General features: G+C 42.4%; 1 protein-coding gene across 1 annotated transcript in view; it reads right to left on the bottom strand.

The window, feature by feature from the left end:
* Positions 1 to 16,720, bottom strand: part of ofcc1 (orofacial cleft 1 candidate 1) — a 76,258-nt gene that overhangs the window by 37,347 nt on the left and 22,191 nt on the right. The window contains exons 13-17 of the mRNA XM_070928559.1: positions 14,172 to 14,320; positions 13,908 to 14,016; positions 12,756 to 13,080; positions 6,523 to 6,614; positions 4,580 to 4,725 (exon numbers count right to left, since the gene is read on the bottom strand). Coding sequence (XP_070784660.1) covers positions 4,580 to 4,725; positions 6,523 to 6,614; positions 12,756 to 13,080; positions 13,908 to 14,016; positions 14,172 to 14,320 — 821 coding nt within the window. The remainder of the gene's footprint in view (positions 1 to 4,579; positions 4,726 to 6,522; positions 6,615 to 12,755; positions 13,081 to 13,907; positions 14,017 to 14,171; positions 14,321 to 16,720) is intronic.

Below are 16,720 nucleotides of genomic sequence, written 5' to 3'. Positions count from 1 at the left end.
TAAAGGAAGCAGCGCGTTGATTGTGTATGTGTGTCTGTGAGATCTGGAGTGACCCAGGGCGCGTCTGGCCGCAGAAAACCCCTAACATGTGCACTCAGGCCGCGGTAGCCAGGGGCCTCTCTTTCACACATGCATGCACACACTTGCGCACACACACACACATGCAGATGCATTCCTCCTCAGCACAGGAAAGAGCCCTGGAAAGCACTAGAGACCCAGGGGTGAACAGCACTGCCATCTCCACCCACCTCTCCTACCAGCATTACATCAGAATTGATTGACCCTTGCACTGAGTTGTGATTCGGAGCTGCAGTATGCAGGGGATTGACAGCCTGGAACTAGCTGTTATTTCAGGTGGTTTTCTCTCTTTCTCTGTCTGTTACTGCAGGCCGATCTCTCTTTCTCGCCATGATAGTTAACGGTTCTTCTTTAGCAAAGGGATGACACTGCAGGGTGCATGTTATGAGTGTTTTATGCACATGATCCTGTGTATTTAGTACCATAGACCAATGCAGATGAGCAGCCCCGAACAGTATAACTGTTACACTTTATTGCTAATCTTACACTTACAGCATGTATACGAAGACAAACAGATGGAGGGCACAGAAAGATAGAGAGACAGCGGCACAGTGAGTGAGTGCTCTGATAGGCTCGGTTGGGGGAAACGGGCGGAGAGGATTGTTGGTCCCCAACGAGGCGAGCTAACTGGGGGAAATTAGGTCAGTGTGTTCCCTCTGACTCCACAACAAGAACAGGCTGTGCATGTGTGTATGTGTGTGTGTTATGCTGGTGCACCTACAGTAGCATACTGTGCAGGTCTGTGCGTGCTCATGTGTGTGTTTGTGTACGCTGCCTGCCACACGTTGGCATGTGAGTGAATGTGCTACCTGATTTTAATGCAGGTGATAATTATTTCCACCACAATCGCTTCGATAGCTTTAATCCAAATTTAACAACAGTGTTTGGTAGCTCTAAACCTAAATGCTAAAACTGTATTTATTTTGACTCATCACTCATCTAATTGAAACAGAAACCAGGATGTAACTAATCATAACATCATTACCAGTAACAAAATAGTTCTGAGTATGAAAAAAACGAATAAAGGTTAAGTGACATTATCCCCACATGGCCATACAGTCTTTTGGAATAAAAGCTTTGGGGACAGATGGAGTCAGTTCTGCAGTCATTTGGCCTCCGGAGGATGTGGAAGCTCTTCTCTTCTACCTCCCACCCAGCTTTGTCTTTACTCTGTCTCTCTCTCTCTCTCTCTCTCTCTCTCTCTCTCTCTTCATGTCTCCTGATCAGGACAAGTCACACATACTATAATTGATATGAGATTTAGGGGGTATATTTCAATGTAATTAGAATCTTGATAATTGGACTAATTAGATCTAATTGCTATGTGAGAATGACTTTGATTAAAACAGGTTTCTCTCCTCAAAACCAGAGTAGAAAAAAAAAATATTGGGTGACATTGGTGAGACACAATGCAAAAGCTAATTGGAAATAATCATGGCTGCATGAAAATCAAAATCTGCATGAGTGACAACAGAAAAACAACAACTGCTAATTCTTCAGTATTAAGTATTTGCAAGGATGGAAGTGTTTTAAGTTTTAAGGGTCTAATTGAAAATGTGATTAGGTTTGTTAAGTTTAAATGTAACTTAGCAACGGTAACTTATCACTGTGCTGAGCAGTGTAAAGTATTATTAAAGTACCCTCTAAGTTGTAAAATGAATTCAGTCTGAGTATGTTTACCCTTTCCAGAAGTTGTTGCCGCACCATCTGAAAGAATTAAATTGGCCCTATCGAATTACAACAGCCGTATTGAATCAGGTGCTTTGATTTTGCTCAGTGCTATTCTGTGAGAAGAAAAAAAATTGCTTAAGATTACACTTGTAGACATCAAATAAGCTGGAAGGTCGGCAAGAGTCTTTCATGCATGTTCAAACAGATAGCAGCAGCATAGAACTAAAAAAAAAAGAAAAAAAGAAAGAAGAATAATAATTCCTGGCTTGTTTTCATAGTCTTTTTCATTTGCCCAGAATTGACTTACAGTCGTCAATACTTGCAGTAAGAGGTGCATTGTGTTGTCTTTGAAATTGTAATTTATGGTTTATGGTTATGATTCCTTATACCACAGCTTTCATTTAAATTTTAAATTATTTTTAAGAGAGCATAATCAAATTTTTAACTAACTGATCCTGTCCCCACGGAAACACAACATGATTTATGTATAAAATCACACACAATGGAGACACAGAAAGATACCAGAAGATGTATTTCTAAATAGTTCTGTTGGTCTGATTAGATGAGATAATAACCTTTTGAAAAAAAAAAAAACAGGTGTTACATAAAGTACTTTATTGTATAATGTTGATATCATTAGGTGCATTCATATAAACTGTTGTCATACCTGTAACAGTATTATTTTTAGACAGTTGATGAGCAGTTAACATAAAGTTAGACTTTGAGGCACACCTGCAGTAAATTCATGAGATTGACTCTTCTCATAAGTATGTGTACTGTACATACTGAGGAGCTCTGTAAGACATTGGCCTGCTTCATTCCAATACATTGCTTTACATTTATTTTACTTGGTGAATAAAGTGTTCCTGACTGTGACGTCCTGGACATGAATGCAAGATTTTGTGTGATTCTCAGACTACCCTAACTGAATCTCACTGTGTCTTAAGTGTTTGCTTAATAATGCATGAGCATCTGATTTGCACATTTGTGTCGGGACGCCCTATAAAAATCTCAATGAGCTCAGTCTCTCGTGGCTCAATAGATGGCAGTAATATCCCTCAATCACTGCAGTATGACTCCTCATCCCACATAAAATACATGTATGCACAGACATGTGTGCGCACACATACTGTGCACAGACACAGTCAAGAGATGATGTACACATAAACACTAACACACATACGAATGCATATAAACACACACACAAAGATACAAACAGAGCTCTCAAAATGCCAGAAGAGATGGAGATGACATCATTATGGCAAATAAAAGAAAAAAAGTCAGTAAACAATCCTTTACGTCTGCGCCTCTGTCAGTCCTCAGGTAATGTAGAGAAGCCCAGAATAAGTCAAACAGCACAGTGGGAGAGATGGGTGAGGGTATGACTTTGAGACTGCAGTGTCTTTAACTTCATTGCGAAAGCCAACACTGGCACCGTATCTTTCTAATGCTCTGATTAGGCGAGGGCAAAAAAAAGAGAAAAAAAAAGCAGCCTTTAGCTCAGAGATACTGTAATGTGTGTGCTTGTAAAGATGAAATCAATAGCAGCAGCACCTTCACAGGGCATCAGGGGAACCACCAGGGCTCCAACTCAATTCACTCCGCAACTATAACTGACAGAAGCGTCTCATCTCACGGAACCCGGCCGACCGCTCAGAGGTAAAAAGCGGCACTATGAATAATCGTGAAAACCATTTAATTGTGTCCCTTTGTGTGCTGCCTGCCCGGGCTCTGTGTTCGTTTTGTATTCACTCTCCCTCAAGATAGTCCCTGTGTCGTCATTTGTTGGCAGGATACGCTGGTAATCATTTGAATTCCCCCAGTATGTTCAGAAGATGTCAGGGAGTAGTCTCTGATCTTGTTTAATATGTGACCAGCAGCTATAAATTACCAACTCCCAGAAATGAGGAAACATGGGTACTTTTAAATCTCCAGGGAGAGCTTGCTTTCGGTCTCCCTCACACACATCTACTCCCTCTCTCTCTCTCTTCCCCCAGTGTAGTAGTGTGTGTGGTAATCCCCTCCCCTTAATTTAGTTGACGTTCAAATGAAAACAAATACCTGTGACTTTTTTGTTGAAATAAGCAATTTTGCTTTTAGCCTATTTTGATGCTCCATGGGCGTACAGTGCTGTACCTTGTTGCTTTTAACACATTTGGCCAAGGTGTTTGAAATTCCGTGCTTCCTGCTTTGTTTATGTTTCATACATCCCCGTTTTCTCATTAAAACCAAATGCTGTAAGCCACTGGAAGAGAGAAAACAAGTTTTTTTTCCCCCAACCTCCTTTGTTGCATTTTGTTGTTGCAGAGGAGTAGGAAACAAATAAACCACATAGTGACATAATGGGTAGAGGTTGAGCAATGTTTGGTTTGGCTACATAGGCAATATTGTTATAAACTAAATTAGTCTGAATACGACTGACTATTTTCTCTTAAAACTGTAAACCACAAGCTGAAATTTTAATTTATAATTTTTTGCATTATTTTAGACATTTGAGTCCATATTAATTCAAATGCAGAAGAGTTGAGATCTGAAAATGACATTGCATGTGATTTTTTTATGTCAACAAATTACAATTGAGATGAAAGCTATAGAGATGTAAACTCCATTTAGGTAGGATTTCCCTTGAAAGACATGTGACTACTGTATCTCTATCTGTACACGAGGTGTTCCAGGCACATTTTGTTGTCAGCGTCTGTCTTGGTTAATGCCGTGCACATCACTGTCTGTGAGGCGCGCAAACCAGTCGTCACCCACGTTTTTTTATTTTTATTTTTTTCACGTTTGAATTTTGCAAGACTGAGGCAGGATAATGAGTGGTGAGACTTACTGTAGGGAGAATGTATACTCCTCCATCTCCTCCGTGGAGAGGTTCTCCATTGAAGGCTGCATCTTCTGTTTGTCTGCCTGCCGAGGCGGCGCGCTGCTGCCGCTCATGCTGGGGCCGCAGCTATTTGTCTTCTTGATTGGCTTCTTCTGTGAGGAGCAGAAATCGGGGAGAACACATGCGGATGTCATTTGTAATCAAAGCAGGAAACAGGCCTCTGAATTTATCTTGGGGGATGCACACGGTGACAGTGACAGTGTGCGTGGCACTTTGGAGCCTCTCCTATATCTCAACCGCGCCTCAATTGACACGAGACAAGAATGACGGCAAAATCGCATACGGCACGCCATCATTCAAGTTGAGTTCATTTGGGAAACATGCGTACAGTGACGGTGGTGTTAAATATGTGATATTTGAGCAGCTGGCACTGTTTTTTTCCACACAAGTCGTTTACTGTCATCGTCATAAACACAGTCAAATGGAGTTAGGAAGTGGGGTTTTAAATATTTCACCAAGGTACTTGGGAGCAGATATTATTTGTTAAGCCGCCAACATGTTAACGGCTTGCTTTCCCTGGCCCTGTCAGCCCTGCCTGTGTTGCCCTTGGGTGGGCTTAGTGCCTTTCTGCTTGAAGTTGTGAAATACTCACTGATGTATGTTAATGAGATCCACAGTTGGAATAAGCAACCTCTCTCTTTCTTCTCACTCTACCTCTCTCCATTTCTCTCCGATCTTTTCCCCTCCTCCATCTCTCTCTCTCTCTCTCTCTCTCTCTCTCTCTCTCTCTCCCTCTGAGATAAACTAGGCCCAGGAAGTAGTAAATGGGCAGGGCCCCATAAAAGCTCCATCCGTTTTCATAGGGCAATCTTTGCCAAAGCAAGCTTGGATTCCAGAGTGATGATCACAATAAAAAGGTAGAAAGGAATGGGAAAGAAAGCAGAGAGAAAAAATGCAGGAGATATATAAACCGCAATGTTCTCCGGTGTCTCCCCACAATAAATTTAATGCAATACCTTAAGAGCGGATTCCGTATATGGTTGGATTCCTGCCCTGTGGGCAAAGTGGTCGCCTGGAGAAAATTCATTTTAATTAGGCCTGCACTGCAGGTTGAAGGGTTGAAATCTGATCCCCAGTGCTCCCAGGCTGGGGCAGGTTGGAGATCACTCCACTTAATCATTAGACAACTGGGTTCCACACCACGACATTTGACAGAGTTAGCAAGGTTTTAAAGATAGAGCCAAGAGGAGAAGAAAAAAAAAAACATGGTCTATGGAGGCTGCAGAGAAATAGAACCTCATATCAACAAACTCATTTATTTAGCAGGTCATCACTGATTAATGGTGGTCTGAAGAGCCTCTTGTACATCAGTAGAAGGAGGTTAGTAAGAATAAAGACTTGGAAGGAGGAAAGAGGCAGGAGAGGAGGCTGTGTGCATGTGTGTGTGTGTGTGTGTGTGACAGACGGAGGCTTGTTCATAGGCTTCTAACTACCTCAACAATAACATCACAACAACAAAAGGCCGCAGCGGAGGCACAATGGCAGGGGCGGACCGGGAGGCAGCAATGCCAGATCAGCACACAGAGTAATTTTGCAATTACCACTTCAAAGTATGGCAGGTAACATGCAGGCTTTGATTAATTTAGCTTAAGTCCTCTGTAGCACAGGAAGAGGCGTGTTTAGAGCGGCTTGGAGAAAAAAAGGGAGGCCTGGCTGGCTTTGCTGATTTCACAGAATTTGAGCTGCTTTGGCTTGTCAAGCAGATCAAAACTGGCTTTGAAGGCTGAAAAATACCTGTTAGTGTGAAATGTATTTTGACAAATCTCAGATAATAAGCTGGGGAGGTGTGTGTAGGGGTGCAGACAGGGGTGGGAAGAGAAGGGAAGGGGTAAGCGGAGAGGGTGCTCATTTCAAGGGTGGGAACACTTTCCCTTAAATCACAGTGTTACCTTGTAGTGAATCCCACCCTCTGCTTTCTCCCTGCATGGATCACTCTTCTCTCCCGTGTTTCCAGAAATGGCTCCCGAGGAGGAATTCTTCCCTGCATCCCAAAAAGAGAAGTAACGTGCAGTGGGTGTGAAAAAGAAAGGAAGGTTCATGTTTGTTTTCTTTGGCAAACCACATCTGGCAATCATAGCGAGGATCAAGGGCGGTTGAGTAATATTTATATTACAAAATCCAAACGATTATGAGTTGTTAAAAGTACTGATGAACTATCCAAAAAGGCAATAATGGAAATTGAAAAAAATTGTACATTCTGAATAATTTAGTACACCACAATAAAAATGAAAAGGTTAACATTTAGTTATGCAAAATGCTTTTAAATTGAGTTACAATGCTCAGAGCGCAGGTTTGTAATGACACTTAAAATGAGAATAATACCAGTTAAAAAAAATGCTGTTTGCAGTGTACTGAGAAATCAAATCAAATACTCTTTGCATTCCTGAACAAACTGCAAATGTTGCTTTTGTCTTGTTTTTCCACTCTCAGGCAGGTAGTGAAGATGTTTTGGTACACTACCCGCAGTCTTGCAAAGGCAACAAAGGCTGGTTTTACAGAGAGAAGTAGGAGTGTTAACTTATGGAGCTCGCACTGCACAGTCATTTCTGTCTCCCACAATCTCAGAGCTGAACCTTCCCAGCCTCGACGCTCTAATGTATGCAATTAGAAATGATGAAAAATCGAAAAAGAAATTAAGTTTGGTTGTAATACATTTTCCCCATTCTTCTCTTCTTTGGAAAATTACTTTTGAAGTATTTTTTCATCCTAACCCTCTTTTTTCTTTTCTCTCTCTATCTGTCTCACTCTTTTTTTTTCTTTTTTTTTGCTGTAATTTAAATGGTAAGCCGCCAGATGTGTGTCTCATGCTTGAAGAGTCGGAGATCTGCATTATTTAGCATATTAACATTCACAGAATTTAAAAAAGGGTTCCTGCATTGCCTGGAGGTTGTAATTAAGTAAACCTTAGCTTGATACATGTAAAAATCTCACTATGTGAAACTTTTTCCCCCCCCGTGGAACCAGTCACATCTATATAATACATATGGAAACCTCTGCAATGATATAATTTTTCTCTTGCTGCGGGATTAAATATATCAGTAATAATAACTTAAATATAGGCAACACATCAGAGATCCTTCTGACAGCTAAAATGTACTTAAATGGCAGGAAGAGCCGGCTCACTGCTATTTTTAAGGGAGTCTGAAATCAGCTTTCATCCTAACACAGATGTAGTTTTTAATTACCACCGCTTTGCTGGTAAACATTTGGAGTGCCTACAGTTACAGGGTAATAAGGTTATATTTGTTCTATTCTTGGGATAAAATAATTTATTATTTTTCTACATTTCATGACATTACATAATCGCATACTCAATTTTGTGTCAGTGTTAAGATTCCAATAATCCTACATCCGTCACATATCTGGTGTACACGATGTAAACACATCTTAATGCCTGGACTTTAATACAAGATATTTTTACACAATCTGAAAGTGCATTAATAAACCGGAAAATTACTTCCATGAAGAAATGCCAAAGATGGAATAGCTCTTGGATGGAAACCCTTTTGTGTCAAATATACAAAATGGGAGAACAGACTGTATTCACCCAGAAACTAAACACAGCACATTCTCCATTTCTAACTTTTACAACATCCAAATTCAACTAATAGTTTATTGCTAATATTCTCGAGCAAATATTACATTTCAGCAAAGTGTGTGTGTGTGTGTGTGTTACTGTGCAGACAGTCTAAGACAGAGCAAAGCAGCCCATGGCCAGCTGCTTTTACCCACACACACACACACACACACACACACACACCAACACACACCTCAACCTCTATTGGCAACAACAACAGCAACCGTGGACTTGGACCACCATGGATCAGGATGCTTTCTTAGACTACACAAACGCACACACACACACACACACACACACACACACAGTCATTATACCAGGCCCCACTTGCTAATGCGCAGACGCTGTGCAACCAGAATGAGCGCGGAGGCTGCATCGACAGCTTCGACATCATCGACAGCTTTGACAGCTAAGGGCTACGTCTATGAACTCAGAGTGCTGGAGCTGCCACAACTCCAGCCTCTCCGGGCACTCAAGGCCAACAACAAACTCCTTGTTATCCCCCTGCGCTCTGAGCTGTGTTAACACCAGCACACACACACACACACACACACACACACACACACACACACACACACACTCACATATTCACCCAGCGCATTACACTGCATTGACGCACCCCCACACACAGAAAGGCATATAAACAAAGATATTAATATGTAGACACTTGCATACATGCACAAACATTTTCCAGGGTAGAAATACAAATGAGTGTACCTCCCGACTGCATAGCTCCACACACCTCTTACTCCCTTGCTTACACACAAAAACAGGCCAAGGAAAGAGGAAAGCCTGAGGGCCGTAACACCGTCGAGACCCCATCGCTGTGTTACCGGTGAGATGCAACCAGGCTGAGATGGCAGCTCTTGCTCACCTAGGCCCCTAATTGCCTGATGACTGGTCCAAAGTTACAGAGGGACCAAAGGTCAGTGACTCACGGATTACCCCTGAGTCCATGTCGGGATTTGTGTTAAGGTTGCTATGATACTGTGAGGATCTGGTGTCGCTTCGCACAAGAGTTTATTTTCTTGTAGTCCATTGCATTTTAATGACAATAACAGACACTCAGTGCATACTAATATGTGCATCTGCCGTTTTAAGACTTTGTTGCTCTTGAAAGTCAAATTTGTCTTTATCGTGTTCACTGAACCACACGCGGGCTGTGATTGTCTTATCACACAAAAACTGGGAATTTTCAGTGGGTGCTTGAGACAAGACACTGTCACCTTTGGGTGCATTTGTCCCATATGCTCTGTATTTGTCCCCCACATGAAGTCCTCTGGGCTTGTTTACCTCACCCACTGTGAGGGTTTACATGTGTATCTCTGCAAACAGGCTTCAAAAGGTTGAACCCACCCATTTGGAATCCGGACATTGTTGAATTAATCGGCGGGATGCAGAGTGCGACTGATTGAGAGGGTATGATGTAACATTGTGGTTTGAAACTCTGATGACTGGGACCGGCCCGGAGGGGAGCACATCCTGAAAGTGCAGGGCAGCGCTCCAAAGAAGACATTAGATGAGGAATCCTCGAAATCACCATCGGTGCTCAAGGGGAAAGATGTTACGATGCATTTGTAAAAAACAAAAAAAAACAAATAAAAAATAACAAAAATGCCAGAGAAATGAAGCAGTGATACAGTTATGGCAGAATCATCTGCGTGCCCATAGTGATCCACTAAAGGCGATCATGAAACAAGACGCTGATCTAATTAGTCATTTGGGTTCAAACAAACCCAATGTAACTGGATCATTCAGTTAATGTGAAAGGTCACTTAACCCAGTGTGCCTCTAGCTAATGTCTACGTTAAAAATCCAAATACACTCCCTCATGCTTGGACGAGTCCACTGAAGTAAATCAGAATTATTATCATCCAATAGCTAGTGATTCTGAAACACAAAAACATCAATGCCCACATAATAGCACTTACAGTAATCTTCTGGTTTTTCGATCAAAACTTGTCAGAGTTATTATCTTGGATTGGGATGTCAGGTTTTGTTCTGTAATAGACACCTCACCGCACACTGTGATTTTTCTACGGGGATTAATTAACTTAAGGCCTCAGGAATACAAACTTCTCACTGTCAAGCTCTGCTGTGTGTATGTTATCACAATGACAAGAGGTCTCCATATACTTGTCCTGATTCTGAGACAAATGGGTAATGAGGAAAATCCTGGCGTCGCATGCGCAGAGAAAGCGATCTCCACACAGCACACATCAGAAACAGAGAGGCATGAAATGGGAAGGAAATGTCTGAAACCTCGAGACTTGACAGAGGACTGAGGAACAGGGGATAATTTGTTCTTCTTCTCCTCGCTGAATTGGATTTCCATTTTTGGCTAGGTTAAAGTTGTCCGTCCAATCGCTCCCTTCAACCTTGACGTAATCTCCACATCTGAGTGCCATAATTCGCTCCAGAGGTAATGCAAAATGAACGGATCTGTATGCAAATGTGGCGCAAACGTCAGGTCGGTTTAGGAAACGGCGTGGATGAGGTGTTGTGCAGGACACCTTTTGATCCATTACTTCACTTACGGATCGGGTTCACTTCCCGAGCAACCTCCTCACCTGGCTGCGAGAATGTGTGTGTGTGCTGACGTCCATGTCTGCGTGTGAGCCAGATGCAGCCGTGTGTGCGTTGAAGAGACCTGGTACCTTTTGCCTTGTGTGGCAGAACATAAATCTCCCATAGTGAGTGCCTCCCTCCCTGCCTCCCTCCCTCCCTCTCTCTCTCTCTCTCTCTGGAAAGGCAGTCAGTTCGTTGGGGACACTTCCCTTGTGGGCGTTAGGATCTCTGTGGGGGGTCACAGGTCAGTCGGCGGAGGAAGCGACAAGCTGTGAAATGTAAAAGACCAATTTCTTCCACATGTTTCAGTGCTGGGAGAACACTGCCAAGCTGTCAGCCGGCATCACGTTTAAAATGGGCCAGGGTGCTACCCAGCAGACCTGTCACAACTCATTTGTAATTAAAAAGCCTGTGTGATGTTTAAAGCAGAGCACCCCAGAAACTTTTGAGGACTGTTAAATAAAGATGAGCTGTGCGTGCAAAAAAAAGAGAAGGAAAAAAAAGGGGGATGTATTAATAACAAAGAAGCTAGCCAGTCGCCTTTGTAGTAGATCAATACCAAATGAGCCTGTGTTTGATTCCTGGCAATGACCAGGATCTTGGATGACTTGGAACTAGGTGGGAAACAAGAATAGTGTGTTTTTAAAATGAGGAAGTGGATCTTTATTACTTAAGTCATTAGCCACCTGTAGATGTGATTATGACTGTGGTATGGCCTTGCCTGGACCACCAGATAAGCAGGGCAACCACATCGGGAGAGTTCATCAGTGCATCTTATACCTATTCAGGATCATGTTGGAGCTTATCCCAACATGCAATGAAAGAAAAGCAAAGGAGCACCAGTCCATCGCAGGACGAAAACATGGAAACATAATCATATTCACTACTGGGAATGTAAGTCTCAAATCAACCTGACCTGCATGTCTTCGAACTGTAGGAGGAAACCAGAGCACCCGGAGGAAAATCACACAAAAGAACACAGGGGGGAAACATGCAAGCTCCACACAGAAAAGCCCTTCTTTCTGTGCAACACCAACCATGGAGCCACTATGCAGTCGCTACAATAGTTCATTCGCTCTCTAAAATCATTTCACTCCTAGTGTCCTAGTGCCTCTGGAAAAATATGTGGTACAAAATGAAGGAAATCAGATTACACTTGATACTTAAGTATTCTAGAGGATAATGGGACAGATAACAACTTCAAGACTGCAATCAGAAGTGTACGATGGGTGGATCTCAGTCAAATGGCAGAAACAGAACGAAATTGCTCAATTGCATTAAGTCTACAAAGGTAAAAAATTAAGCTTTTTTTTCAAAGTGCAAAGTGCAACCACAGTGTGTCAAAGACAGAACACCTATATGTAATGGCCAAGTAATACAACCAATTTTGTCTGCATAGTTTTGTGTAGCTAAGCTTTAAAAGAGTTTAAATATGGTAGCCAGAGTACACACTGTCCATGTACAAGAACTGTTTTTTAATAACTTGATAACAGTAATATAAGCAGTGTTATGTGTGGCAGCTAATATCCACAATGCCTGACTGTCTTTTTATTAGTTTATATTAATCTTTTTTAATGTCATCATACTGAAGAGGGTTTGTTTACTTATTTAAGTGGAGGTGTTATTATCAAAAAGCTTTATCTGAATATGTTACAAGTCTATCAGCTGACTCTATCAGTGTTGTGCTTGCTGCTCAAACATTTGCTAACTGAACTAACACTAATGCTACACTAATGCTGCTATCTGTTGGGTTTTTGCATATAATCTAACTGAGAAAACATCCTCTGTTTGATGTTACTTCTGTCTGTCAGGCTTGGCCCACTGTCTCTACCCAACCCTACCCTCAAGCACATTCACCTCAGTGGAGAACAGCTGTAAGTTAGGCCTGCCATTCTTCCCATCCCAGAGCTTATGACATTAGGGTGACATTTTCTCCCTACTGTGGCGTAGTTGGGGGTTTTAACATTGGACCCCTACCTGGCAGAGATGAGGAAGAGCAAGCAGAATCAGCTGACAGGTAGAGAGGAGACCCCCGGTGAGAATGTACCACAGCGAGCTCTCCTGCTCTACTGCTGGGGCCCGCATGCGGCTGTTGTTGGGGGTATAACTGGGACTGGAGGTGAATGGGCTGAGCGTGGAGCTGGGTCTGTGATGGGGGCTGGGGCTGGTGCTGGAGTGGCAGTCGGCCTTGGGGTTGGTCATGATGGACCTCAGGTTGCATCACAGGAGGGTTAGGAGGGGGTATCGATAGGGTGATGCAGCGCTCTGGCCCCCCAGACGGTCCGAGAGGGAGTCTCTTTACCTGAAACACCACAAACAAGAGGGCGGTAGGTCTGTCTGTGTGTGTTAGAGGCCTACATATGGATTCAGTGAACATTAATATAACCTCTTCATGTTAATGTCATCAGCAGTTATGTTCATATCATTCCATTGCATCACCATTGTTTGTGGGAAAACAGCATGTGCATGTAATTACACTACAGGTGTTAGTGATCAAACTGCAGACATAGCCAACTATTAGTATTTGTCATAGTGTGCCATAATGGCATGAAATAATTCAATTAAGACCATAAATATGACTAGTATGAATATTGTACAGCCTAAAGTGCTGTACATCCGCAAAGATGCACAAAAATATTGCTATTTACATCCCTCAGAAATCAAAGCAACTGCAGAAAACAGTAATGATAATGCAGTAATACAAACAAGATGTCACAGTTGAAGGGACAAATAAAGAGACAAACCCAAGACAGAGAGCTTTGTTCTGGCTTTTAATTCAATTAAGATGTTTACTAATCTAATCAATGCATCAGCTCAGATGCATCCGGATTTGCTGGGCAAAGATGTGGTTCTTGTTTGCTCTCTGGGGCCAATTTCCAATTGCTCTGTAAAAGCTTTTTATCATAGAAAATCCAAAAAATTCAACCCCCGTCCTGCCTCCCAAATAACAGGAGAGGGTCAGAGTGAGGGAAAAGACACACACACACACAAGCATATGATTTCACATGCAGAACCATTACTCATACCTGCATACAGTTATGAATATATAACGTAAAAAAAACAACCGATAAGAATCTTAAAAAGAAACGTGCATGCACATGTTTCCAAATTGCACACACAAACACAAACCTGAAAGTACAGGTTGCACAGCCAGTGGTCTAGATCAGAGGAGATGAGGGCTTCAATTTTTTTAAACTGGTCCAGTTGTGGCTCCCCCCTGAGCAGAGGGGTTTTGAACCTGGGTCAATGACACATAACCAATAATGGTCACTGCACAACCAGATGTATGATGGGTGAAGTGCTTGTGAACAAGTTGGACTGCTTTTTTCATGTGATGATTTTGCTGGAAATCATAGTGGTTTAGTGACCTGAAACACAAGCACATTGACACACCTGCCCTGGACAAGACCGAGGCTCGGCCCACAAATAGGAAATGCCCCCCAAGCCAGCACAGAGCTGACGTGGCTGCCGTCTCCTGGTAGCGCGATCAGTTGGAATACTAGGACCATGGAGGGGACGACCTCACAGGCTGCAGGTACGATCTGCAAACACATAGGAAGGGGCAAAGTCACTGACAGTTCCGCTCGGGTGAACACACATGCCTGCAGGCACAAACACCAACGTATGCACACATATGCACACACATCGACAAAGCAGATACAGCATTACAGGAGCGAGCGCGCATAGACTTGCTCACAACCACGGAGCCAATGACAAACAGACACACAGAGGGTAAAAAACAGGACAGGAGCCCTCAGGGAGCCACTTAATCTACATCCTAGACTTAAATCCTCCTTTAACTTTTTTCTGTGTTCTTTTTTGGAGGTTTCTTAACTGCCATTCTTACCCGTCCAACTCAGCAAATTGCCTAAAAGGAGATGTTGGAATGATAAAGACTGTCGGCAGCAAACACAGGGTGGAGGAGAAGTTGAGATTGCCGTTGTAGTCTATGAGCTGACAGTTACTGAATTTGCGATGCAGTGGGGCCACCATCAATCAAACTGATGATATTAAGGGTATCTCGCGTGAAGCAGAAAGTGTTAGTGGTTTGCAGTCGATGGCAAACACATACATTCTTATTTACCCAGAGAATGGTGGGTTTGCTTAAAAAATGAACTGACAGTGAGGTGTGTGCCACTTCATCCATCACTGGGTGGAAATATTTTATTCCTTTATTAGTTGTAATGGAAAACGCAGGGGACTTGTTTTAACACATAAATCATGTGTATCCCTCCCACCCCCCTGATAATCTGCTTTTGGTATGCACCTGTGAAATGATGGGTAGTAGTGTCTGACTCAGGACACAAATTTATGGCATAATATCAAGGATTATGGATATTGAAGATATTTCATATTATTCATTTACTGTAAGAAATATGACCTGCATAAATAGTCAGTTGTGTGCATGTGCGAGTGCATAAGTGCCTGCGTGTAGACGTGTGCGCTTGTTGGCATACATGTGTATGTGGGAAGTGTTACTGTGAGGTTTGTGAGACTGCATGATATGCTTCAGAGGTTTTTTTACATCCTCTGTTGGCTGGGGGAGCAGCTTAAACCATTAGAAATGTCCGGGTTAATTCAACACAGACTGATTTACTCATTTAAAAAAAAAAGAGTGTCCACAAAAGGAGTGAGGAAAACATAACGACTATCATTGTGCAAGATGACTCAGTTCTTTGTCAAATGACTAACCGTCCTTCCTCAATGACCAAAACATAGGACAAAAGATAAAGTATAATCATGGATCTCCATACGACCTTTCATCTTTTTTCTCTTTCCTTCCTCATTCCTTCTTCTCCCCCCCTTTTAATATTAAAATGTGGAATCTTATGCATCTTCCCGTTTGGTGTAAAAGCTGCACAAAGGCTGTGGGCCCGACTCTTCTCATGTGCTCCCACTTGCCAGCATATCCAAGACATCTCCGACTGAACTGCACAGTTTCTGTCTAAATCCAAACCCAGACACACAAAGCAAAGGGTGAATGAAAAAAAAAGAGGGAGAGAGAGGGAGGAAAGGAAAATAAGCTCCTGGCTTCCTCTTACCATCACTAATTCCTCATTTCCTCTTAGAAGGCACTGCTAGCACTCCTGAAATTGCACGCTATAGTGTGGGCAAGAGGAGAGAGCGAAAACATCCAAGCCAATCCTGATAGTCTCAGACAAATCTGATCAGCCTTTCCACCACTATCAATGAGGACAACAACAACAGGTTTGTCTGTAAAGCACAGCCGAGGGTTTGGCGAGGAGAGGAGGGAAGGAAGAGTGACATGAGGCATTTAGCATGCCGTACTTAAACCTTTTTTACCTCTGAATCAGATCCCAGGTCTGCATTCAGTTCATGCCAGCTTTTACCCCGTCCTTTATGTTTGATGGGAGCTGGAGACAATATTATCAGGATGCTCGAGCTCAGTGAATACGCCCACCAGCACATTGACAGTGTCCACATGTGATAAATGCTCCAGCTAAGGCCTTTAGAGTTGCCATCAGAACACTGAAGAAGCCCTTTCTGAGCCTTCACAAAACTCTATGGGATCAGGAGGGACACTGGATTTAGTGGCTTCTGTTTTAAGGTTTCCTCTTGTGAATCTTTTAATACTGTGCACACATCATCAATGAATGAACATAAACAGAGATTTCTAATCCACTGGTCAATATCGACCATCCAAAGCGAGTATGTGGGTTTTTAAGATTAGCACAGCCTCTATAGAGGATGTTTTCCCTCATATCAAGGTTTAGAAAAGTGGTTGTGAAATGTACATAGATTTCATCTAATGTAATCTGCTGTGTTGTTTCATCAAAAGGACCAAATGTGAAAACATGTTATGTCTTTTATTATGCATTGGAAATGGAGGTTGAGATTTTTAATACTGTTTAAAAATATAACATTTAAGTCAATTCTTCAAGTTTTCTGTTTTTCCTTTTATCCACCCGATCATAGCTCAA

Source organism: Enoplosus armatus, chromosome 21, assembly GCF_043641665.1.
Source record: "Enoplosus armatus isolate fEnoArm2 chromosome 21, fEnoArm2.hap1, whole genome shotgun sequence".
Taxonomy (NCBI): domain Eukaryota; kingdom Metazoa; phylum Chordata; class Actinopteri; order Centrarchiformes; family Enoplosidae; genus Enoplosus; species Enoplosus armatus.
This window is presented reverse-complemented; position numbering and strand designations above follow the sequence as displayed.